The sequence below is a fragment of the Salmo salar genome, chromosome ssa08, assembly GCF_905237065.1.
Source record: "Salmo salar chromosome ssa08, Ssal_v3.1, whole genome shotgun sequence".
NCBI classification, from domain to species: Eukaryota; Metazoa; Chordata; class Actinopteri; order Salmoniformes; family Salmonidae; genus Salmo; species Salmo salar.
The window spans coordinates 3,842,722-3,869,314 of NC_059449.1; the positions used below are offsets into that span (position 1 = coordinate 3,842,722).

The 26,593-nt window shown below is 43.9% G+C and overlaps 1 protein-coding gene across 3 annotated transcripts in view; it reads right to left on the reverse strand.

Annotated features, from left to right (window-relative positions):
• Positions 1-1,806: 1,806 nt before the first annotated feature.
• The window catches only part of LOC106609977 (F-box only protein 41), a 98,003-nt gene continuing 73,216 nt past the window's right edge, over positions 1,807-26,593 (reverse strand). The window contains exons 6-14 of one of the 3 annotated variants that reach the window (XM_014209059.2): positions 20,998-21,395; positions 18,185-18,432; positions 17,722-17,837; positions 16,684-16,836; positions 11,469-11,564; positions 11,263-11,381; positions 6,900-7,058; positions 6,405-6,520; positions 1,807-5,084 (exon numbers count right to left, since the gene is read on the reverse strand). In XM_014209059.2, the coding sequence (XP_014064534.1) occupies positions 5,022-5,084; positions 6,405-6,520; positions 6,900-7,058; positions 11,263-11,381; positions 11,469-11,564; positions 16,684-16,836; positions 17,722-17,837; positions 18,185-18,432; positions 20,998-21,395 (1,468 nt within the window). In that variant the 3' untranslated portion in view covers positions 1,807-5,021. Of the gene's footprint in view, positions 5,085-6,404; positions 6,521-6,899; positions 7,059-10,563; positions 11,050-11,262; positions 11,382-11,468; positions 11,565-16,683; positions 16,837-17,721; positions 17,838-18,184; positions 18,433-20,997; positions 21,396-26,593 lie in introns of those variants that run through there. The other 2 variants (XM_014209060.2, XM_045722650.1) reach the window with 2 other exon arrangements.

The following is a 26,593-nucleotide window of genomic DNA, read 5'->3' on the forward strand; positions in this document are numbered from 1 at the left end:
GTAGAGCTACCTTTTGCAGCAATTACAGCTATAAGTCTCTTGGGATATGTCTATATAAGCTTGGCACATCTAGCCACTGGGATTGTTGCCCATTCAAGGAAAAACTGCTCCAGCTCCTTCAAGTTGGATGGGTTCCTGCTGGTGTACAGCAATCTTTAAGTCATACCACAGATTCTCAATTGGATTGAGGTCTGGGATTTGACTAGGCCATTCCAATACATTTAAGTGTTTCCCCTCAAACCACTCGAGTGTTGCTTTAGCAGTATGCTTAGGGTTGTTGTCCTGCTGGAAGGTGAACCTCCGTCCCAATCTCAAATCTCTGGAAGACTGAAACAGGTTTCCCTCAAGAATTTCCCTGTATTTAGCGCCATCCATCATTCTTTCCATTCTGACCAGTTTCCCAGTCCCTGGCGATGAAAAACATCCCCACAGCATGATGCTGCCACCACCATGCTTCACTATGGGGATGGAGTTCTCGGGGTGATGAGAGGTGTTGGGTTTGTGCCAGACATAGCGTTTTCCTTAATGGCCAAAAAGCTACATTTTAGTCTCATCTGACCAGAGTACCTTCTTCCATATAATTGGGGAGTCTCCCACATGCCTTTTGGCAAACACCAAACGTGTTCGCTTACTTTTTTCTTTAAGCAAAGGCTTTTTTCTGGCCACTCTTCCGTAAAGTGTACGGCTTAAAGTGGTCAGATACTTCAATCTCCGCTGTGGAGCTTTGCAGCTCCTTCAGGGTTATCTTTGTTGCCTCTCTGATTAATGCCCTCCTTGCCTGGTCTGTGAGTTTTGGTGGGCGGCCCTCTCTTGGCAGGTTTGTTGTGGTGCCATATTCTTTACATTTTTTAATATTGGATTTAAAATGGTGCTCCGTGGGATGTTCAAAGTTTCGGATATTTTTTTATAACCCAACTCTGATCTGTACTTCTCCACAACTTTGTCCCTGACCTGTTTGGAGAGCTCCTTGGTCTTCATGGTGCCACTTTCTTGGTGGTGCCCAGTGCTTAGTGGTGTTACAGACTCTAGGGCCCCTTCAAGACAGGTGTATATATACTGAGATCATGTGACACTTAGATTGCACACAGGTGGGCTTTATTTAACAAATTATGTGACTTCTGAAGGTAATTGGTTGCACCAGAACTTATTTAGGGGCTTCATAGCAAAAGGGGTGAATACATATGCACAAAACACTTTTCCGTTTTATTTATAAAAAAAAAAAAAAATCATTTCACGTCACCAATTTGGACTATTTTGTGTATGTCCATTACATGAAATTCAAATAAAAATTCATTTAAATTACAGGTTATAATGCAACAAAATAGGAAAAACGCCAAGGGGGTTAATACTTTTGCAAGGCACTGTATTCTCGCCATTACCTGGTAATGATCATGATTGTGAGCATAAGGTCATGTTGGTGTGAAATGAACCTCGAAAGCACTTGAAATGCAGTTGAACCAGGTTGGCCATGGTTCAACCATAAACTTCAACAGCCAGTGAGAGAGAGGTATGACAGATACAGGCGATAAAATAGGGTCTGCATTGTGTGACATGTTAAACTCTCCATTGGCTACTGGTCAAGAAGTAATCTACCTTCTTGCCCCTCATTGGCCACCATTCAGTTTAAACCAATCTTCATCACATGACTACGTAGGAGAGCAACCAACCTATCGCTCACACGACAGAGGAAACCATGGAAACAGCATGACAATGTTGACTGACTGAAAAGTGTGATTTCTTAATCCGAAAGAACCACCATGGACCTCTAAAAGCGCGCTAGAAAAAAAGTGCATCATAATATGTCAAATACTGAGAAAGCGGTTTAAACATTAAAAAACAGCACTAATATTAAATATCAGTATTCTTATTTTTCCCACTAGTGCAACAGACGTATTAAAAATGAAATACAGCATAAACCTTTGCAAGCAATCTTAATCTTTTTAAACATTAATTTATAGCTACAGCCACTACAGAAGAATAAGTCAAAGGCAACGTGATGATTGATGCATGAACACAAACATGCCAACATTATAGACCTCTCTTTTTATAGAAATAAATAGCTCAAATAATCTTTATCCTCTTTCTTAAATAATGTCCATCTCTATAGCACATTTATCATGAACATTGAATATAAAGTATCTATAGTACACAACTGCAAATTTCAACACTACCGTTTATACATAATATAGCTGCATCTTTCCTTTCGACTTTGGAGAGAAAATGTTTCAGAATCGACACCTGTAGTAGACTCTTAATCATTATCATTTTTTTCATCATGAAGATCCTTATACTTATGACCTTAATTTTATAACACCAAATGCAGTAATCTTTTTATATTATAAACAACATTATGTACAGTGTTTAATGTCTTAAAGAAGACAAGATTGTCAGGAACTGAAAACCCCCTAATGTTGCATCCCGAGTGGCACCCTACGGGCCCTCGTCTAAAGTACAGTAGTTCACTATACAGGGAAAACGGTGCCATTTGGACCACAGCCTAAATAAACAAGTGAATTGGGTTTTCCTCTATTGTGACAGCGACTTTAAAAACACCTTTTCAATCGGAGGGGCAAGTCTTTCAACCCCTTCTAGTCTTTTCCCAGCCACCACGGCAGTACAATATTCAGTATTGGAAGAGAACATGGAGATGAGAAACCACAACTGTAGTGTGTATGTTCATGTCAGGCTAGCACTACTAAAACAAAGCAGCACATAACTTAGAACAGAACTCGGTGCTCAACTTTACTAAACATCTCTCCAATTAAAAAATAAAATAAAATAACGGGGAAGCAAAGGATTGCCCTGCATCCTTTCCTCTCCGGCACACGGGCTGCATCTCAATAGTCTAAAATGGCTCTCTCTCATTTCCTTGATCTACAATGACGTACAAACAAAGGGTGAGTCAAAGCCTACCAGAGGATCAGCTTTCCAACTGTTGTCTTCTGTCAGAAGGAGTCCACATTAGAATTGAGATGCCTCCCTGGGGTGGATGCATGGTTTGGGTCAGGGTGCATTGTTGCCTGAGCTCGACGACTTGCATGAATGCCTGAAGCAATAATGGTAGAGTATTGTGAGTGGATACATACAGGCTATCTTTCTCAATTGTCTAACAACTCTGTCCTCTTCTCCCGTCATTGCACTGAACGAAAATAACTGGTTAGGTGAAAGACAGCCTAATGATGAGCTTCCACCATTTTGTTTTCACTTGACAAGGCAATCAGTGCAGCAGAGGAAACAAGAGGAGGATTTTTAGGCAATTGAGATCAAGACTGCATCCCAAATGTCACCCTATTCCAGGCCTGGGCAATTCCAGGCCTCGGGGGCTGATTGGTGTCACACTTCCCCCCCAATCCCTAGCGAACACAGCTGATTTAAACTAATTGCATTCTAAACTGAAGAGCATGATTAGTTGGTTATTGGAGTCAGGTGTGTTAGCTTGGACTGGGGCAAAAGTGTGACACTAAATCAGGCCCCTGAGGACTGGAGCCTTATGAGCCCTGGTTAAAAGTATGACACTACTGTACATAGGGAATAGGGTGCATTTGGGATGTAATTCACTGTAGCTTACAGAGCTAGTGGCTAGTTATTTGAATAGGGTGAACGACTGCCTTACAACGCTCCTATAGATTAGTGGCACATCGGAGAAAACACTTTACGAAATGAAGATAGAACACACACAGCTATGAACGTCATCAATTGTGAAATAAAAGGCAAAAGGAATCCATTTGCAACCCTGTTTAAAAACAAAGAAACAGTAGCTGCCTTATGGACCAGCCGGCCTACAGATACTGTAAGAGTTCCACAGACAAAAGTAATTGACAGCTGAAAATCCAAGGGTGTGCGAGAGAGACTGTGTTCCGCTGATGATCCTGCTGAGGATGGAGGACCAAGTGTTCAATACTGCACGGTTCCCATGGCGACCACACCATGGAGCGGCTGATAGGCCGATATTTTTTTCTTCTAAAAGGTGACAAGATATCTTCTCGTTTTATGTTCGACCAAGTCTGAAGCTGGTATGTCATGCATTTCACTCACACACACGCACGCACGCACACACACGTTGGGAGTTGAGGGTCTATTTTAACTTACTCCTCTGGCTCAGGACAGGGTCAAAAATCACACACCGTCCATCCCTACATCTGCTTTACTGCTCATGTGCATTTCCACAGAATATGTGCTGTTGAGCATCTTGATTAAAAAAAAGCATCCTAGACACATTCTCTGCAAATGCTCTAGGTGAAGAGAACGAGAGCCTGCTCCTTCATGACATCCATCCCCCAGCTTACAGCTCTTTCCTCAGTTGAAATCAAAATGCCCGCCAAGATTACGGCATCTACAAAGTCCAATAGAGTTTATGTTTCAAATCTGTTTGGAAGGTCAGCAAGTCACAAGCAGGGTCCCTGTTCATTTTCGCGGAGACTTAGAGGCCCCTGGTCTTGTTACCTGCCTGATGATGTCTTTACTACACTTTACCCCACCATAAAGTTGGATAGAGGACACACAAAATGTACTACTTTAAAAATAGAGATAACCCTCAATGGTGCTGTCCATTTGGTCAAAAAAGCAGCCATTGAAAAGATAGGAGATGAGCTCTCTAGTACATCTATGGTAAAGGAGGGTTTGGTCCCTTTATGAGAATCTCCACTGGGTTTGTATGCTCCAGGATAAGGTGTTGACCTGACCTATCCAGGCATCTTGTCTTGTCTATCCTCTGTTCTGTACTGCGTTGCATCTCTCCATTGTAGTGGTCTATGGAGCGTCTATCTGTCTGTGGTGTCTGTGTCTGTCTTTTAGTCAAGGTTAAGGGCCAAAAACACATTGGTTTTATTTTGAACAATAAAGAAGCATGTTACTGAATTTCCTCTTCAGTTACGTGTGTGTGTTGTCTGACTGGTACTTCAGGCTGTTTCGTCCTCGCGTCGCGTCAAGGGGTTACAAATGACTAGGTCGGTTGTGTTGGTGTGGCTGGAAACAAAATGGCCGACCCCTTCTTCTTTGGGGGTCCTGGTTGGTGGATGGGGTTAGCAGAGGATGTCTGCCTTCACGTGCAGAATTTTGGAGAAGCCCGGTCTCTTCTTCAAGCCCTGGAGGGTAAAGAGGGGTTAGACCGGTACACTCATTTACACACACACACACACACACACACACACACTGAGTGAGTGCATTTAAGCATTAGGGCCGGGACGATACCAGATACTCGTTAGTATCGTGGCAAGGAAGCAAAACACAAAACGGCTTCAACTTCTTTAGGAAAACAGCCTTAATGCTGGAAACAAACATCATTACGTTGTCATCCAGAGTCACATGTATTTATTTCCCAAACTATAGCACACTATATTTTACATACAGCAGGTTTTTAAAGGACTAAAGAGTTCGGTCTGCTTCGCGTTCTTATTTTCGCCATGGGAAAAATATTGCGATTCTTGTATCGTCACAGCCCTATTAAGCATGTGTGAATCTAAAATATGCTTAGTGTGTGTCTCAGGGAGAAGCTGTATTTATAACCAGAAAAGTAAGCATATAACTAAGTTTGTAGACCATTGCGCTCACACACACATGTACATACGTAAGAAATGAATAACTGTGCTGGTTCCTAGGCTTGGAATAGCGGTTTTCACTGACTGTACAGTACACACATAACTCACAGGTTTCTCCCCCTCGAGGGATCATTGAGTTTGATTAAATGTTTGCTTTGTTTCTCCCCCGTCTGGCTACGGCCGTGACAAATGAACAGGGCCCGAAATTACAAACACACTTTTAGCTCTCTGGAGTTCGTTACTTAACAGCTATGAGCAATCTAGCACAGCATCCGCCAGAGAGAAAGGGACACCTTCCTCACTGACTCACAGAAGAAGGGAAGGCTCACACGCCAACCCTATTCCCTATTTAGTGCACTACTTTTGACCAGGGCCCATAGATACAAATTCAGAGTGCGAATATCGACGCGTTCTTCCTCTTAACCTCTGAGCAGCGCCCGTCGTGGGCGTGCGACCGCCCTCAACGCCACACTTCCTCTTTCCAGAATTCCTCAGACGATCAGCTGAACTGGGGATCTTGGTTTTGAGTCATGTACGGTTTCAGTATGGTTGAGTTGTAATAATAGACCACTCTCGCTCACCCACCTAACCATCGCTAAAGGATACTACAGAGTTAGTCATACAAATTATACGTATACTGTGGGCAGGAGAACCCAAAGACAGGAAATTATTTGGACTGGCATAGTCAGGATTTGCCCTCAGAGCACTGATCCAGAGTAAGTTTTAATAGTATTAGGTTTCGTCCCCTTTTATAAGTGTATTGAGATGCACCCCCTTTGTAAATGTTATTAGATTATTCAAATGCAATCCTTTTTAAGAGCATTGGGATTCAATGGGATGTGGAAGTTAAAGCTCTGTTATAATTACCTGCAGCTTGTTCACCATCTCGTCAAAGAGCTTCCTAGCCTCAGGGCTGTTGGGGTCCTCAAAGTAGTCCTCTACACCGATCTGCACCACGATGGACTTCAGGTTACGACACACACCTGGAGGGGCGAGATTGTGTACAGCCCTCACACGAAAGGAGCAGACTCGCACCCAATTCCAAATAGACCCCTAGCCCCTATGCCCTAGCCACTTGTGTAGATCTGAAATGATTGACTGGGTGAGAAAAGTGCAGACCTGGATTCAAAATGGTGCTTACGCAACACTTTGAGCCATTGCTTGAGCAATGGAAAATTAAAAATGGGCAGGGGTTGCACTTTTGGGATTGTTCTACTGGTTCCTTTGTGAAAATCAAGCTCAATAAAGCACATCTTTATTTGAACCTGGGTCTGTGGTACGGTGTACTCACTGTTGAAGTATAGCAGTGCCTTGGGGGTGGTAGTGTACTATGTAGTGTAGTAGGGTGTAGGGTGTACTCACTGTTGAAGTGTAGCAGGGCCTTAGGGGTGACCGGGGTGGAAGTGAGGACCAGCATCTCAAGGCCCTTCAGACCCTCCCTGCACACCTCAGCTGCCACTTCCTGGTTGACCTCACTCACATGGTCCAGCTCCAACACCTGCAGACGCATGCAGTTCCTCGCTATAGGGGGAAAGAAGGAGGAGGAGAGAAGGGGGAGAAGGCGGTTGAGATGCCTTTGATACCAACAACTTAGTCAGTAGTATGTAAGTAAGAAGTACTGACTGCACCAGAACAGCCCATAGGGCAGGTGAATATATTTTGTTTCTGTAGAGTGAGGCAGCTAGATGCACAAGTACACCCTATGGACAGGCCGCTTGGTATTTGCTCATCCATTATTTTTCAAGTGCTGGGTAAGATATCTAAATAAGATATCTAGAGTCTAAAGCAGTCATATACACCTGGCCAGCGCATATTGATATACGTTTGTTCATTGGTTGAAGTGTTAGCAGTGCTTACATTAAAATAAAACTTAACAATGCTACCTAAATAAGTTTAAAAGAGATGGTCATGGCGAAAACTCATATAACCAGCCTACAAAACCAAACAGTATGTTCACTGTGTTTCTACCATTTGTATGATCATTTTTGAGATGATTCAATTCAACAGCTTGGGGATAGAGTTTCATCATGTTTCGCTCTAGATGGTAGGATGAGAGAGAACTGATCAGAATGGCTGATTTCCAAATGGCATCCTATTCCCTTAATAGTGCACTACCTTTGACCAGGGCACATACAGTGCCTTCAGAAGGTATTCATACCCCTTGATTTATTCCACATTGTGTTGTGTTACCAGTCTGAATTCAAAATGGATTAAAACAAATGCTCTCACCCATCATCAAACAATACCCCATAACGACAAAGTGAAAACATGTTTTTTGAAATGTTTGCAATTTCATTGAAAATGAAATACTGAAATATCTAATTTACATAAGTATCCACACCCCTGAGTCAATACATGTTCGAATCACCTTTGGCAGCAATTACAGTGTTTCTGGGTAAGACTAAGAGCTCTGCACACCTGGATTGCACAATATTTCCACATTATTCTTGAAAAAACTTATTCAAGCTCTGTCAAGTTGGTTGTTGATCATTGCCAGAGAGCCATTTTCAAGTCTTGCCATAGATTTTCAAGCCAATTTATGTCAAATACTAACTAGGCCACTCAGGAACATTCAACGTCGTCTTGGTAAGCAACTCGAGTGTATATTTGGCCTCTGTTTTAGGTTATTGTCCTGCTGAAAGGTGAATTTGTCTACCAGTGTCTGTTGAAAAGTAGACAAATCAGGTTTTCCTCTATGATTTTGCCTGTGCTTAGCACTATTCCATTTATTTTTATCCTGAAAAACTCCCTTGACGATGACATGCATACCCATAACATGATGCAGCCACCACCGTGCTTGAAAATATTATGAGTGGTACTAAGTGATGTGTTGCGTTTGCCCCAAACATAAAGCTTTGTATTCAGGACAAAGTTTAAAAAAAAAACGTTTTACTTTAGTGCCTTGTTGCAAACGGGATATATGTTTTAGAATATTTTTGATTCTGTACAGGCTTCCTTCTTTTCACTCTTAATTAGGTTCGTATTGTGGAGTAACTACAATGTTATTGATCCATCCTCAATTCTCCTACACAGACATTAAACTCTAACTGTTTAAGTCACCATTGGCATCATGGTGAAATCCCCAAGTGGTTTCCTTCAGCTCCGGCAACTGAGTTAGGAAGGACGCCTGTATCTTTGCAGTGACTGGGTGTATTGATACACCATCTAAAGTGTAATTAATAACTTCACCATGCTCAAAGGGATTTTTCTTTTCTATCTACCATTAGGGGCCCTTCTTTGCGAAGCATTGGAAACGTTCCTGGTTTTGTGGTTGAATCTATATATACACAAAAAGTATGTGGACACCACTTCAAATTAGTGGATTTGGCTATTTCAGCCACACCCGTTGCTGACAGGTGTATCGAGCACACAGCCATGCAATCTCCATAGACAAACAGTGGCAGTAAAATGGCCTTACTGAAGAGCTCAGTGACTTTCAACGTGGCACCGTCATAGGATGCCACCTTTCCAACAAGTCAGTTCGTCACATTCCCGCCCTGCTAGAGCAGCCCCGGTCAACTAAGTGCTGTTATTGTGAAATGGAAACATCTAGGAGCAACAATGGCTCAGCCGCGAAGTGGTAGGCCACACAAGCTCACAGAACAGGACTGTTGAGTGCTGAAGCGCGTACAAATCGTTTGTCCTCGGTTGCAACACTCACTACCGAGTTCCAAACTGCCTCTGGAAGCAACGTCAGCACAAGAACTGTTCGTCAGGAGCTTCATCAAATGGGTTTTCATGGCCGAGCAGCTTCACACAAGCCTAAGATCACCATGTGCAATGCCAGGCGTCAGATGGCAGTCCGATGGACGAATATGGGTTTGGCGGATGCCAGGAGAACGCAACCTGCCCCAATGCATCGTGCCAACTGTAAAGTTTGGTGGAGGAGAAATAATGGTCTGGAGCTGTTTTTCATGGTTCAGGCTAGGCACCTTAGTTCCAGTGAAGGGAAATCTTAACGCTATAGCATACAATGATTCTGTGCTTCCAACTTTGTGGCAACAGTTTGGGGAAGGCCCTTTCCTGTTTCAATATGACAATGCCCCTGTGCACAAAACGAGGTCCATATAGAAGTGGTTCGTCAAGATCGGTGTAGAGGAACTTGACTGGCCTGTAAAGAGCCCTGACCTCAACCCCATCGAACACCTTTGGGATAAATTGGAACGCCGACTGCGAGCCAGTCCTAATCGCCCAATATCAGTGCCCAACCTCACCATTGCTCGTGCCTGAATGGAAGCAAGTCTCCGCATCTAGTGGAAAGCCTTCTCAGAAGAGTAGAGGCTGTTTTAGCAGCAAAGGGGGGACCAACTACATATTAATACCCATGATTTTGGAATGAGGTGTTTGATGAGCAGGTGTCCATATACTTTTGGTCATGTAGTGTATGTTTGAAGTTCACTGCTCAACTTGAGGGACCTTACAGATAATTGTATGTGTGGGGTACAGAGATGAGGTAGTCATTCAAAAATCATTTTAAACATCTAGAGATTCTGGGTTCGAGTCCAGGCTCTGTCGCAGCCGGCCACGACCGGGAGACTCATGGGGCGGCGCACAATTGGCCCAGTGTCGTCCGGGTTAGGGGAGGATTTGGCCCGTAGGGATGTCCTTGTCCCATCGAGCACAAGTGACTCCTGTGGCGGGCCAGGCGCAGTGCACGCTGACACAGTCGCCAGGTGTACAGTGTTTCCTCCGACACATTGGTGCAGCTGCCTTCTGGGTTAAGTGGGCATTGTGTCAAGAAGCAGTGCGGCTTAGTTGGGTTGTTTCAGAGGACGCACGGCTCGTGACCTTCGCCTCTCCCGAGTCCGTACGGGAGTTGCAGCTGAGCTTGCAGATGAGACAAGACTAACTACTAATTGGATACCACGAAATTGGGGAGAAAAAGAGGTATAAAATAAAGATCATATTAAACACTACCATTGCAGACAGAGTGCAACTTATTGTGACTTGATAAGAAAATTTTTACTCCTGAACTTATTTAGGCTTTCCAATAAAAAAGGGGTTGAATACTTATTGACTCAAGACATTTAAGCTTTTCATTTTTAATTAATTAGTAAACATTTCTAAAAACATAATTCCACTTTGACATTATGTAACCCAGTGACCTAAAATCTAAATGTGTTCATTTAAAAAAAAAATCACGCTGTAACACAATAAAATGTGGAAAAAGTCAAGGGGTGTGAATACTTTCTGAATGCACTGTAGGGCTCTGGCCAAGAGTAGTGGACTATATAGGAAATAGGGTGCCATTTGAGAGGCACTCAATATCCTTTCCTATTGCCACCCCTCATCCTCACTCAGCCCATGTACTGATAAACAGAAAGGCCACCAAGACAATCGTTTCTCAACTAGCCACAAAAGTAATTTCCTCCCTCTGTTCCTGCATGCTGTGAATCGTAGGAACTCAATAGCTGGGTTACATTTCCTTCTGACTGGGAGGGTATTTGCAGTCGCACGCTTCCCCCTTTCCATCTGTGTGGATGGGACAGAAATAAATCAGAATGTTTTGTTCCTAAGAAAAAGAAGAAATATTTCTAAATGTGACAAATAACCCCTTGAAGGACAAAGTTCTATCAATCAACAGACCTCATATGAACCATACAAAGCACTTCAATCCAAAAGGTTTCTATTGTTCTGAAAGAATAGTCCCTATATCAGTTTATTTATTAAATGACCAATGAGATTAAATATTCATGAGATATTTATCCAAATTAAATGTACTCACCCAATGAGGCTAGTCCCTGAATGCCACACCCTGCCCCGCCCACGCCCAGGGCTCTGAGGTGTGGCCAGCATCGGCCAATGGTCTGCAGGCATCGGTTGCTGAAGCGAGCCGGTTGTTGGCTGGAGGAGAAAGAGCGAGGTACGTTACAATAGATGTGTTAACAGTATTCATAAAAATAAATGTGTGCTAAGAGAGTTGCCTTTCACCATGGATGTAGTGGTGCCACCTGGAGAGAGATTATGTCTCTACAGCCTGCTCCGAGAGCCCAGATCACCTCCTGTCCTACAGGGTCTGTGGCACTCCTAGAACAAAAAACACCAGTTCACTATACTTCATGGTATAATCATCTAGACACCCATTCATAATATATATCAGGGGTCTCAAACTGTATGTGATAAAGTTAAAATCTTGGGCCCGCACCCGACCCGCAAATATAGAAAATGCAATGTACAGTCAGAGACAGGCCTAAGTTTCTGCTTATAATTTCCCACATTTTGGTACGCTATTTGTTAGTCAACTTTTCTATAATTAGATGCATGCAGCTTCTGTCATTAATTGTTGCCCTAGAATACTAAATAAACCCTTGGTCACCAGACTGTCATAAATCGATAGAATAAATGATTAAATCTAGTTGACGTCGTTAAAGTTCTTTCATCTCTGCTTCTCTTGCACAGCAAAGACGTTTAGGGATGCAAGATTTTCTGTGCAAAATTTCCGTTTGACCGGTTTTAAGGAAATTAAAAAAGGTATGAATATTACCCAACATATTTCTGATAAGATTTCAGTTCCACTTGAATGCATATTTTATGTGGTTGAAATACGATCAGCTTTTATGATGCTGATAAAAATAGCACCTTTATAGATGGTCCCTAACTGTCAAATTTGTATAGCGCCTCGCAATCATCACATAACACTGTCATCATCCTCTTCACCAAATCTTTCCCGAACATTAGGCTATTGTTCTGGTCCTCCCTTCTATTGATTTTCAACTCTCCGTTTTGCAGCTTTTCTCTTATAGAATTCAACTCCGACATTGTTCTTTTTGCCTCAGTGGATAGACAATAACTTTTTCTGCCCAATTGGAGCATAGTTAGGCCCTAAAGCTTAGGCTTATAGGCTGACCACACCACTCGCGTCGCGTGCGCGAGCGTTGCAAAATAAATTTAGAAATCTATGTTATTCAATTATTGCACCCACACTGCTTGCGAGGGCCAACGAGCATCTGCGTTGCCAAGGGCTAAAATAGAAGTCCTTTCTATTTCTGACGCAGATTGCGCTGCAAGTCCTGCCTCTCCCATCTCCTCATTGGTTTATAGAAGCAGGTACCCACGTGCCATCTCCTCATTGGTTTTACCCACGTGGGTAATTGAAAGACGAACTGTGTTGCCGGTCGAGTGTAGTAATACTATGAAAGTGTAGATGCCAATCACCATATAAGTTCAAAGATGAAAAAGCCTGGAAGTAGGAGAGATGACTAGAAACGATTCGGTTGACCGTTTTATGTGTGGATTAATTGACAAAGTAGAGGACCTTGTGCATTTCAGGTAAAATAACAACTCAGGACAAATTAGCTAGCAACAGCAAGCTAGCTAAATAGGACAAATTAGCTAGTAAGTGCAAGCTAACTAGCTAAATTGCCAGAAATGTTTAATGCTTTTCGACCTGTTCCCAAATTAATGTAATTGGTTCAGAGTTTGTTTTTATATTTTAACCTGCGTGTCGAGTTTGGTGTAGGGGGACAAAATAAATGTATGCACGATGGCGCACGCGCACAGCCTGTTTGGGTTCCGTGTTAGGCTACACATTAACAGCAGAAAAAACTAATGAAATAAATATAGAAATGTCCTAAAGCAAAAATATACCTCATGTGATGAAATTTCTTTAGAAAGGGGCACAAGACAGGGATGTCCCCCCCTCCTTTTTGCACTGGCAATTGAACCACTTGCAGAAAGAATTAGACAGGACCCACATGTAACAGGTATCAGTAAACATTAATATACACTAAACTTATTTGCAGCCGATCTCCTGATATACCTGACCAATATTTATTTCAAAATATATTTTCTGAATACTCATGGAAAAACGTGGAAAAACTAAATAAATGCAATAAACATATATATATATATATATATATATATATATATATATATTTAAACTCATGATTTACAGCAATCTTTAAGTGGACTACAAAAAATATGAAATACTTAATACGTGACAACAAATAGAAAGATAACTTTATTCCATTACTGAACAGCATGAAAACAGATCTAATTAAATGGAATAATCTTCCCATAAATCTTACAGGTAGAATAAACCTCTTCAAAGGCTTTGTATTTATTTTTGGTAACACTAATTCATAGAATAAAAAGGAAAGTTTTACATCTTCCTATGTCTGAGAGTGGTTTTAACCTTCCAGACTTGGAATGGTATCAAATCGCCACCCAAGGCTTTTACTTGCGACATATAGTCAAATTCACTAAAGAGGAACAATAGGTAACTATTGAAGATGCTCAGCTCATCCCCAGAATCTTTTTACATGTCTATTTTCAAAGGAGAAAGGTAAGAATGTGAATAACTTAACAATTAAGAACACTATAACAATATGGAAAAAACTAAACGTATTCTACAAGAACCAATATCACTTCCTAAAAACACAACCTTGTGGAACAATCCTTGGATAGCGTTCCAGAATTCACTGATAAATTGGTCCACATGGAAAAAAAACTAAAAGGCATAAAAACCATAAATGACTTAGTAATAGGAAATACATGTATTTCCATGACAGCTTTAAAAAGCTATTTTGGATTGACCAATGTAGATATTTTCAAATACATACAACTTAAAAGTTTATATTACAACATTTGGATTTGAAATCTTTTGGATATCAGAGTAATCTTGAGGGAATCCTATTGGAGTCAGAAAATGATATTTGTATGATAGGTAAACTACACAAAACCTTGCAGAGAGCCTATCCAACTGATAATCTCTTAGAAAAATATATAAACTATTGGAACCAAGATTTAAAAAGAACTGATATTGGCACAAGATGGAGGGAATGTTGGAACATAACTAACAAGACTACAGTTAACACAAATGTACATTTAATTCAGTATAAAATAATGCTTCTTGTATAAAATGTCTGTTGTATAATTCGTTATACAAGAGACAATTTTACTCTACAGCACAACGGAAGAGTCATGTCTAAAGTGTAAAACTAATAATGACTAATAAATTAATTCATGTCTTCTGGGAATGTTATAAAGTCCAAAAGTGAGGGCGGAGTTAGAATGTTGGCTGTCACAAGTATTACAATGTAAATTTACTTTTAATCCGTCTGTCTGCATATATATATATATACATACACAAAAAAAATGGAAATGAACCAATCCTCCATCATTATCGCAATGGAAAGGTCAAATTATTTATAATAAAAAAAATGTAATGTGTATGGGCTAGGAGAGAAACAAAATGGTGCCGTTTGAGGCCACATGGCGCTAGAGATGTGTGCTAGCGGGTCTGGGCAGGGTTAATGTTGTGGATGTTTGTATGATGTTGTCATTTGTATATGTATTGTAAAATAACGAATAAAAATAAAACCTCAAATGTAGCCTATAGATATGAATTGTACGATGTCACCTAACCTGACTGTGTGACAGCCTGCAGGACAAGGCACTAGCAGCTAGCCAGCCACAGGGAGTGATGAGTACTGTATTGTATATAATGAAAAGGGAAGCGGTCTGAATTCTTTCCAAATGCATTATACAGTGCATTCAGAAAGTATTCAGACCCCTTCCCTTTTCCACATTTTGTTATGTTACAGGCTTATTCTAAAATGGATGAAACAAAACATTTCCCTCATCAATCTACACACAATACCCCATAATGACGAACCAAAAACAGGTTTTTAAACATTTTTGCAAATGTATTAAAAAAAAGAAACATTTACATAAGTATTCAGACCCTTTGCTATGAGACTCGAAATTGAGCTCAGGTGCATCCTGTTTCCATTGATCATCCTTGAGATGTTTCTACAACTTGATTGGAGTCCACCTGTGGTAAATTCAATTGATTGGACATGATTTGGAAAGGCACACACCTTTCTATATAAGGTCCCACAGTTGACTGTGCATGTCAGATCAAAAACCAAGCCATGAGGTTGAAGGAATTGTCAGTAGAGCTCCGAGACAGGATTGTGTCAAAGCACAGATCTGGGGAAGGGTACCAAAAAATGTCTGCAGCATTCAAGGTCCCCAAGAACACAGTGGCCTCCATAATTCTTAAATAGATTTGGAAAGTTTGGAACCGCCAAGACTCTTCCTAGAGCTGGCCGCCCAGCCAAACTGAGCAATTGGGGGAGAAGGGACTTGGTCAGGGAGGTGACCTAGATCCCGATGGTCACTCTGACAGAGCTCCAGTTCCTCTGTGGAGATGGGAGAACCTTCCAGAAGGACAACCATCTCTGCAGCACTCCACCAAAAAGGCCTTTATGGTAGAGTGGCCAGACAGAAGCCACTCCTCAGTAAAAAGGCACATGACAGCCCACTTGGAGTTTGCCAAAAGCCACCGAAAGGACTCTCAGACTATGAGAAACAAAATTCTCTGGTCTGATGAAAGCAAGATTTAACTCTTTGGCCTAAATGCCAAGCGTCACGTTTGGAGGAAACCTGGCACCATCCCTACAGTGAAGCATGGTGGTGGGGATGTTTTTCAGCGGCAGGGACTAGACTGGGAGACTAGTCAGGATCGAGGGAAAGATGAACAGAGCAAAGTACAGAGAGATCCTTGATGAAAACCTGCTCAGGACCTAAGACTGGGGCGAAGGTTCACCTTCCAACAGGACAATGATCCTAAGCACACAGCCAGGACAACGCAGGAGTGGCTTCTGGACAAGTCTCAATGTCCTTGAGTGGCCCAGCCAGAGCCCGGACTTGAGCCCGATCTAACATCTCTGGAGAGACCTGAAAATAGCTATGCAGTAACGCTCCCCAGCCAACCTGACAGAGCTTGAGAGGATCTGCAGAGTAGAATGGGAGAAACTCCCCAAATACAGGTGTGCCAAGCTTGTAGCGTCATACCCAAGAAGACTCAATGCTGTAATTGCTGCCAAAAGTGCTTCAACAAAGTATTGAGTAAAGAGTCTGCACACTTATGTAAAATCTGTTTTTATTGTTGATACATTTGCAAAAATGTCTAAAAACCAGTTTTTGCCTTGTCATTATGGGGTATTGTGTGTAGATCGATGAGGGGGAAAAAACGATTTAATCAATTTCAGAATAAGGCTGTAACAAAATGTGGAAAAAGTCAAGGAGTCTGAATACTTTCCAAATCCACTGTAAACTGTACTATATTGTATGTATACTGTACTTTATTATATATACACACTGTACTATACTATGTGTGATCGCCCCCTGGTGGTAGTACCTGTATGTGACGGCCTGCAGGGCTCGGCAGTAGCAGCTGGCGAGCCACAGGGAGCGGTCAGTTAGCAGGTTGGGACAATGAGACACCTTGAGGATCAACAGGTTCCCTCCTGTAGCCTTCAGCAAGGACTCCAGACCCTCCTCCAGACAACCACTGGAGAGGGAGAAAAAGCAAGAAGAGAGAGAGAGAGAGAGAGACGGACAGGCAGATATACAACAAACAAGTTAATAAGGAACAACCACTGTTGCTGAATAACCAATTACTCAGTGCAGAATGAGTATTGTCCTTGAGTTGAACAAGGCACTGCAGCAATGTATGCCTCTGTATTTGTCTGTCTAAGCAGTAGAGTGTTAATAATGCATGGCATTATCCTGCGCTGAACAAGAGAGTTAAGAAAAATGATGTACTAAAACGTATTCAATCTGTTTGTGGAAAGCATCATCGAACAGAATAAGAGCCATTTTGTATTCATAAGGCTATGGAGGAATAACACGAGCAAGCATGTAATTACAGTGTGTGCACACTCATACAAGGCAGTGCATACACACATTCACAAACACACACAATGTCAGGAATGAGATAGAGTTTCGGGCTTTCTTACACATTCTCAACCTGCTACGGTATATAGACTAGGAAGGAGAGATGATGGGGAGAGGGGAAGGAGAGATGATGGGATGGGGAGAGGGGAAGGAGAGACGATGGGATGGGGAGAGGGGAAGGAGAGATGATGGAGAGATGATGTAGAGAGGGCAAGGAGAGATGATGGGAGAGGGCAAGGAGAGATGATGGAGAGAGGGCAAGGAGAGATGATAAGGAGAGATGATGAGAGATGATGGGGAAGGAGAGATGATGGGGAGAGGGGAAGGAGAGATGATGGGGAGAGGGGAAGGAGAGATGATGGGGAGAGGGGAAGGAGAGATGATGGAGAGAGGGCAAGGAGAGAATGAAAAAGGAGAAGGAGGCAGAGTACTGCAGACCCCTGCTGTTCGCTGTACAGAGGGAAATCAGTCCATGACACACACACGCCTCTCCTCTCACCGCGTGCTCTTGAGGTACTCCTCCTTGATCTCCTTCTTGCCCCTCTGTCGTGGTTTCAGGTTCTGGAGGATGAGGGAATGGGTCTGGGTGCACCACTGGGACAGTGTACTCAGGAACTGGGACGAAGAAATTACAGTTACATTTTAGTCATTTAGCATACGCTCGAAGCACTTACTGTAACACATATCACAATTATTGCAAGTAAACCATCAGCAGAATCGTTGCGCGTGTGTGCAGGTGCATAATGTGTGTGTACCACAGGAGGTTGGTGGAACCTTAATTGGGGAGAACAGGCTCGTGGTAATGACTGGAACGGAATCAGTGGAATGGTATCAAATACATCATCATATGGTTTCCAGGTGTTTGATGCCATTCCCTTTGCTCCGTTCTCCCCTCAGCAGCCTCCTGTGGTGTGTACGTGTGTTTGGTCTGTCGTTCCGCGTGTACGATCCGTGTCCTCTACCTTGGAGGAGATGCGGGCGTTCTCCAGCAGCACCCGGGTCCACACGGCAGGGTGGCGGGCCACAAACCTCCAGTCCCTGCAGACCTCCGCGGCCCTCAACAGGGTCTTGGTATCCAGGTAGGTAAAGATACAGAACAGAGCCGCCCTCATCTTCAGTATCTCCGGGCTGATCACCTCGCTGTTGGACCGGGACGGGCTCTTGTCGTGGCGACACGGCTTGTTGTGGCGGTAGCCCCCCTCGGACCGGCCTGCGGGGTCGGGAAGAGAGAAAGAGAGAAGAGGATAGAGGTTAGGTGAAGAAAGAGAGGTGGAGAGGGCAAAAGAGAGTGGAGGGACAGGGATATTAGTCAGGTAGGTAGAGAAAGAGGGAGGGGGAGAGGGGGTTGAAGACAAAGGATGGGGATGGTGAGAAGGAGGGTAGGTAAAGAAAGAGATAAGTGCAGAAGGCAAGGAGAGAAGAGAGGATGAGGAGAGAGGAAGATGAGGAGGCAGGGAGTTTAGTCAGAGAAAGAAAGGTGGAGGAGAAAGAGACGGAGGTTAGTTAGAAACGCAAAAATATATTAGTGGCATTCTACAAAATATCCACAATGTGGTGCAAGCGATCCACTTGAGACTTATTGCATTCACCCTCAAACACAGACCTGAGCATTAAAATATCTGCCATTGAAGACATGTACTGTATTGGCCAATACCATGTGACCAAACCAACTCTAGCACATTTCCATTTCTCCCAGCAGGCATCAATCCATGTGATGAGTCATCGCCCGTGTCATCCCTGTTGGCCTTGGAAAAGAAGAAGCGAAGGAGGCTTTTGAAGCAACAGGCCTCGCGGCAAGAGGCACACCGCCTACGCCAGCTAGCGATCTACCAATGCATGCTAACAGTCATACCGTGTGATACGTTGATATGTGCCATTTCAAACTCAACCCTGGCAAACGCTTTGAGAATCTTATACGGAGGACAATGTCAGAGCATGAAATGTCATTTACATGACAAGTAATATTATGTAATGTTGGTGGTGCCAATTTGAATCCTCATACGAGACATTCTGAGCTGTGTCAAAAATGACAGCTTTATTGCCTGTTTGGGTTTATAGTAGCTCCTTTGCCAAGTAGCTGTAACCAAAAGGACCCACAGGGAATAGGGTAGGCCTTTCTTTTGCCCAAAAATGTGTCCATTTAAGGCAAAATGGGCATGTTTCAATGTTTCTGTCCTAGTTAAGACCACATCCCAAAAGGCCCCCTATTCCCTTCATAGTGCACTACTTTTGACCAGGGCGCATATATGGAATAGGGTGCCATTTGGGAAGCATCCTTACTCTCTCCTATGATGCACCTGGTAGAAAAGTAGGGCACCAAATCGGGAATAGGGATGCCACTTGAGACGCAACCAAGGTGTTCCTAAATAAAATGGAGGTCGCCAGTCAGGAATCGTGGGATCTTGGCTGGAGAAGGCAACTAACGGAGAGAGACGCTTGCTGTGTTTGAACCAGGAGTGTTGGAGGTAAAGAATAGTTTATCCATTGGTTCTCTCATCAACACGGTCAACGTCTGCGGCCCAAACGGCACGCCATTCCCTATGTAGTGCACAACTTTTGAAGAGAGCCCTATGGTTCTATCAATATGAGAAAGTTCAGCCATACTGTCGCATAACTGTATAAAACCCTGGGAATGGTACAGTACACAAACACACACCATCCCCTGGAGGTTGTTCATGCGTGATCTATCTGGGTGGTGTGTGTGTGTGTGAGAGAGTAGAGCAGTCTGGTGAAAATTAATTCCTCTATGACAGGGCGCCCTGGGCTGATTCGGAATCAGTTTGTGGAGCGCTCTGGTCATTAGTCGTCCCTCACTGTTCTCTGGACAGCCTTACCCAGGAACACCTGGGACTAGAACTGCTGTGACCCAGTTTCACACCAGCCACCATCCTTCTGCCCTTCTCTGACAGACCTGACTACTGTTAGCCTGGGCCGCGGGACAGTGCGTGTGTGAGTGTGAGTGAGGGAGGGGATACTGTGTGTGTGCGCTGCAGGTGCCATTGGCAAGATGGCAGGCAGGCTCAGGGTCATACGGTGTGCCAGACATGTGACAGCTGTTCCCTTTAGAAATTACTGATTCTTTCTGTAAATCACCAGTACATTACAAGTATCTGCTGAGTAACAATTAAGCAATCAATGGATAAATCAGGATAAAAAAATGCCTCCTCCCCGGCTAAATAAAGGCCAGTCAACAAAGATTAAGATTAGCAACGTAGCCTAGCCTAGCCTTCTACCGTACTGTACCTGTGACTAAGCAAGGTAAAGATGCGCAACGTAGCCTAGCCTAGCCTTCTACCGTACTGTACCTGTGACTAAGCAAGGTAAAGATGAGCAACGTAGCCTAGCCTAGCCTTCTACCGTACTGTACCTGTGACTAAGCAAGGTAAAGATGAGCAACGTAGCCTAGCCTAGCCTTCTACCGTACTGTACCTGTGACTAAGCAAGGTAAAGATGAGCAACGTAGCCTAGCCTAGCCTTCTACCGTACTGTACCTGTGACTAAGCAAGGTAAAGATGAGCAACGTAGCCTAGCCTAGCCTTCTACCGTACTGTACCTGTGACTAAGCAAGGTAAAGATGAGCAACGTAGCCTAGCCTAGCCTTCTACCGTACTGTACCTGTGGCTAAGCAAGGTAAAGATGAGCAACGTAGCCTAGCCTAGCCTTTTACCGCACTGTACCTGTGACTAAGCAAGGTAAAGATGAGCAACGTAGCCTAGCCTTCCCTCTTACTAAAGATTAGCGGCCTAGTTTAGCCTAGCCTCCTATCCATTCCTACCTGTGCCTAGGCGGTGCCCAGATTGTCTCGGTGCTCCAGACTGCTGCGTCTCAGCCATGGTGGCCCTCCTCTCTTGCTGCTCCCACATCTCCGCCTCCGACTCGGTAGTCCTGGAGCCCACGTCCGACACGTCACCCTCCTCCCCCTCCGTACTGTTCCGGTAGGGTCGCCGCTGCCAGTTCTGGATGGCCTGCTTGCGGAGCCCCCAGCTCCGGGACACCCCGGCCCTCTCGTAGCACTGTCCGCCCCCTCCCTGTCCGCCCCCTTCCCCCAGACGACACTGGACGTGGTAGTACTGGCCCTCGGGGCACACTTCCATGGGGTGCATCTCCACACTGTCGCCGCTGTCGTAGCCCCCGCCCGAGCCCTGGGAGCAGGACTTGACCCGGCCCGACGCTCTGGGGGGGGACGGGACGGAAGAGAGGGGATGAGTTATACTCAGAGGTACCACTTAAATCAAATCAACTTTTGTGGACACCTTACATTTGGACAACTAACAGACAGAAACCACTGAAATGTAAACAGTATTAGATTTCTCTACCCAGGTTCCATCAGATAGGTCATCTGCGTTACTGTAGCCTGGTCCCAGATCTGTTTTGTCAGGTCAGTGATTGGCTGAGATGAGGAGAAGTGGCAGTGGAGCCACCACACGTTGTCACTTCCTGACACCACATGATTCTACAGCCCAAAAAGGTGTTGCCATGGTTTCCACGGCTCAGTACAGACCAATACTTACTGAGACCTTTGTAAGATTAACGACTTCCAAAACGAAGAATATGAAACGCATCTTAAAACCTTGTAGTAACTGCACAGGGTTGGGTGTGACACTTGTCTAGGGGTGTTTTGAAGGTGTCCCTTAACTTAAACTAAGTTTGTGTAGACATACTTGACTCGTGATGTGGTGTGTCCCTTTAAGTTTGTAGACACATATTTGACTAATGTCTTGGCAGTGATTAAGATTCTGGCCATAGTCTCAGCTGGAAACACTGTGCCCCTCAAGGACAGCTCTTTTTACCCAGAATGCATTTCACGAACTTGCTGCCTTCTGGCAGTGGCTACATGTCCCTCCCTGTAGCATTGAGAATATAAAAAGGTATTTTGACACTTTCCCCATTGACTGACACATACACACACACACACACCGAAAACATGTGTCCGCGATTGTCAATCAATGCACCTACAGAGACTTTTTTAAATGATATATTGTACCAAAGGTAATTAAGTTTAATCAACTACAACATACTGTAGTGCTTTAAAGTCAGCCTGAAAAACAGGAGGAATTATTCCCTTACCAGTAATATAAACCATGAAAAAAGTAGGGGGAAAACAAATGCAGATTTTATACTAGTGGCCATTTTCATTGATATTCATATTAATACACAGCTCCTGTGCTCTGGATTATTACTGGGTTAAGTGGAGACCTCAGGCATTTGTACAGCAGAAACTTTCAACTGCATGTAAAATTAGAACCCCCACAAAAAAAAAAGTGTGTCCACTCACGACCGAGTTCCAAACTGCCTCTGGAAGCAACGTCAGCACAATAACTGTTCGTCGGGAGCTTTGTGAAATGGGTTCCCGTGGCCGAACAGCCATACACAAGCCTAAGATCAGCAATGCCAAACGTCGGCTGGAGTGGTGTAAAGCTCGCCATCATTGGACTCTGGAGCAGATGAAACGTGTTCTCTGGAGTGAAGAATCACACTTCACCATCTGGCAGTCGGACGGATGAATCGGAGTTTGGCGGATGCCAGGAGAACGCTACCTGCCCCAATGCATAGTGCCAACTGCAAAGTTTGGTAGAGGAGGAATAATGGTCTGGGGCTGTTTTTCATGGTTCAGGCTAGGCCCCTTAGTTCCAGTGAAGGGAAATCTTAACGCTACAACAATGACATTCTAGACGATTCTGTGCTTTCAACTTTGTGGCAAAAGGAAAGTGAATACCCTTTCCTGTTTCAGCATGACGATGCCCCCATGCACAAACCGAGGTCCATACAGAAATGGTTTGTCGAGATCGGTGTGGTAGAACTTGACTGGCCTGCACAGAGCCCTGACCTCAACCCCATCGAACACCTTTGGGATGAATTGGAACGCCGACTGAGAGCCAGGCTTAATCGCCCAACATCAGTGCCCGACCTCAATAATGCTTTTGTGGCTGAATGGAATCAAGTCCCCCAGCAATGTTCCAACATCTAGCGGAAAGCCTTCCCAAGAAGAGTGGAGGCTGTTATTGCAGCAAAGGGGGGCCCAACTCCACGTTAATTGCCATGATTTTGGAATGAGATGTTCAATGAGCAGGTGTAGACATATTTTTGGTCGTGTAGTGTATGTATGGGAAGGAGACTTTTTAATAGGTTGGTATATCATTACATATTCTTTGAGATAGATACTGTAGATATATACTGTAGCTAGATACTGTAGATATGAGTGTGGTACATTCCCTTCCCTCAGCATTTCAATATAACCAATTGCTTTAATAGATGTATGCCTACGTGTGTAAAGCACTTTTCGATTTTGAAAAATCTGCTCCACTATATAAAATGTATCATTAACATTATTGTCTACTACTATCCCTTTTTCAGAAATCATTTCTGATATTGAAATTTTTGTCAACTGAGGGAGATATTCTGGAGTTCATAAGCCAAGCTGTAAACACATTCCCTCTTCATCACGCATGGACAAAGGCTAACTCTTGGTGCTGACAAGACGCTTTAACTACGCAACAACAACTATCTTAGACTGTATCCCAAAATGTAGAATAACATCAGTGGAGAGTGAAGATACTACTTCAGCATAAAAGTGCTTGAAGCTCTGATGAAATATGAAGTAGACCAATTTAGATCATGAGGAGTGAGGGAGGGATTGCTTTGGGGAAAAATTGACTACAGTGACTGCTTCTGGAAACAGCAGTTTTTCAAAGGCAGCCAGTGCGCGCGCACGCACACACACACACACACAGAGAGAGAGACAGACAGACAGAGAGCGAGCGAACAAAGATGCTGTTGTACACTGACATGTACACACGCTACATGACTTTGACATCAAACACAGCCGTCCTACGGTTTAGCTAGCTAATTAGCGAACGTAGCTAACGCATCCTGAATTCAGAGTGAATGTAAAACAGTCTAGGCGATTATATCAGGCTGCTGTACGACTCCTGTAGTGTAATAATTAGAAGTTGATATGAAGATAGCGATTTGATGTGCTCCTGGTAAATCCACACCAGAACTGGATTCAAACAGTACTGTGCTCGATTGAGCTTGCCTGGCACCATGGAACCATGGAACCAATGGAATACTCCCAAATGTGCATGTGTTCACCTCATCTCCACTACGGTAGAACATGCATACATAGACCCTAGTGACACCGCTTAAGAAGCAGAGGAGAGGCCACTTGGCAGTGTGACTTTGGTTGCATCCCAAATGGCACCCTATTCCCTATACAATGCCCTACTTTTGACGAAGGCAGATAGGGCTCTAGTCAAAAGTAGCACACTGTATAGGGAATAAGGTGGTACTTGGTACACAACCTATATTGGAGTGGTGGCTTTAGCAATAAAAGCCACAGGTTGGATCAATATTGTGGAATCAATCAGCAGAGCTGGCTAACTGGGTACTGATCATTATTCAAGTGTATAACAGGGAAGTACAGTTTCCTGACCAGTAATGCACAGTGGGGCTCAGGATGGGCGACAGAGTAGCCATCTCGGTGCAAAATGGAGTCGATGATTTCAGTGCGAATTATCCAGACCACGTCAATAAAGCAACCAAATAAGATATTTTTAAAACCCAAATATGCAAAGTGTCAAATATCTATTTCTCAAACAAGCACCTAAATAGCATCTTCCGTCACTGCATTTGGAACAAATAAATCATATTCATCTCTGGGAGACCGAGGGCATTAATGGAATGTTCTAATCTAGGAAGTGAAATGGTCACTTAAATGACTAACTACCATCATGACTCACTGTACTCGGGAAGGCTTGGGAGGAGTGTGTGTGTGTGTGTGTGTGTGTGTGTGTGTGTGTGAGACTTCACGGTTGTCTCGCCAAAAACGAAGGCCGAAGAGGGATGATGTCATCGTCTGAGGTACGAGGAAGTTGTGTGACAGAAGGTCGGCAAAATCATGATCATGAGTTACACACATGCGCTCACAGAAGCACGCAGGCGCACGTACACAAACACACAGAGTCACATAACGATGCAGAAAAGGTCTACCTTTAAAAATACACAATGTTCTGTGTGGATATGATACTATGGTGATATGGAGCTTGATCATCACACAAGGGCTCCAGGGCTGCATACCAAAAGGCGCCCTATTCTATTTTTATTTACAAAAGTAGGTGCGCTAAATAGGGAATAGGATGCCATTTGGGATGCACCCCAGTGTGGGTGGGTGGGGATCAGCAGTGAAGGAAAGTGAATGAAATGGGCGTCTCAAAATGCATGAGATAGGGGGGGGTCGAATTTGGACCATTCAGTGAGTCACTCAAATCAAAATACACACGAAGATGCATCACTGCACAAAGATGAGGAGCTCAGTCGGTGACGATCTGAAAACCATACGGGATGAATCATATCCTTGGTTAGAATGACTTTAGTGTCAGTGAGTCGAAACGTTGACATTTAGAATTGAGGAATTAATAGGGCGAAAACCACCTGTAACTTACTATTTCCTCCCAATCTAATGTTTGCTTGTTTATTCATACCCAACATAATCACATAGTTCACTAATCTGAGTAGGGGGTGAACCAAATATGACAAGTTATCCACGAACACACCGAAACAAAAGTGCACATCAACAGACAGCTTTTAAAAAAATAAAACAGGTTCTCCCTCTGTCTTTCTCTCTTTCTGTATCGCTCCCCCTCACTCTCTCTGCCCTGTGCCCACAGAGGCAGCCAGGCCTGAGAAAGCAGGACTGACACTTTAAGTCCTTACTGTCAGTGACCGCCGTCGTTTACAAGCATGTGTCAAAAAGCAGTGGCGATGCCCCTCGGCTGGTATTGTGTGTGTATGTGTGTGCCATGTTCGCTTGTGTGCGTTTGGTGTGAGTGGGAATGCAGAGTGGCGGGAGGCAAGATCTAGGACAGAACATTCCCCTACTGTTTCTGCATGGCTGACAGATTCGGTCTCACTTCAGCGCCCGGCAGGAAAACAGGATGTTGTGTTTTGTGAGGCTGTCAAAGGGCCAGGGCACAGTACTGGACAAACACTACCTGGCTGGTGCCCTCTGATACCTTCCCACGCTGGGGGAGGGAGTCCAGTTCGGTCTGAGTCATTGTTTCCACAGTCAGATGCACAACGGCTCACTTCAGGCCACGGTCTGGTGCTCAGAATCCATCTACTGGACCACTGGCCCCCAAGCATAGGGCCCCACATCAAGTCACTGTACCTAAGTGCACCAGGGGGGTTGCATTGCGTTGCATCTTACCTTTAACAGATGCTCTTATCCAAAGCCACTTACAGTGCAGAGAGTGAAGGGTGAAGATGGGATGTGGAAGTCAACCATAAGCACAGATCTAGAAATCAGCTCATCTCCCTCTATTCCAACCTCAACCATGGGGAGGGGACACAACTCTGGGATCCCGAGTGGCCCG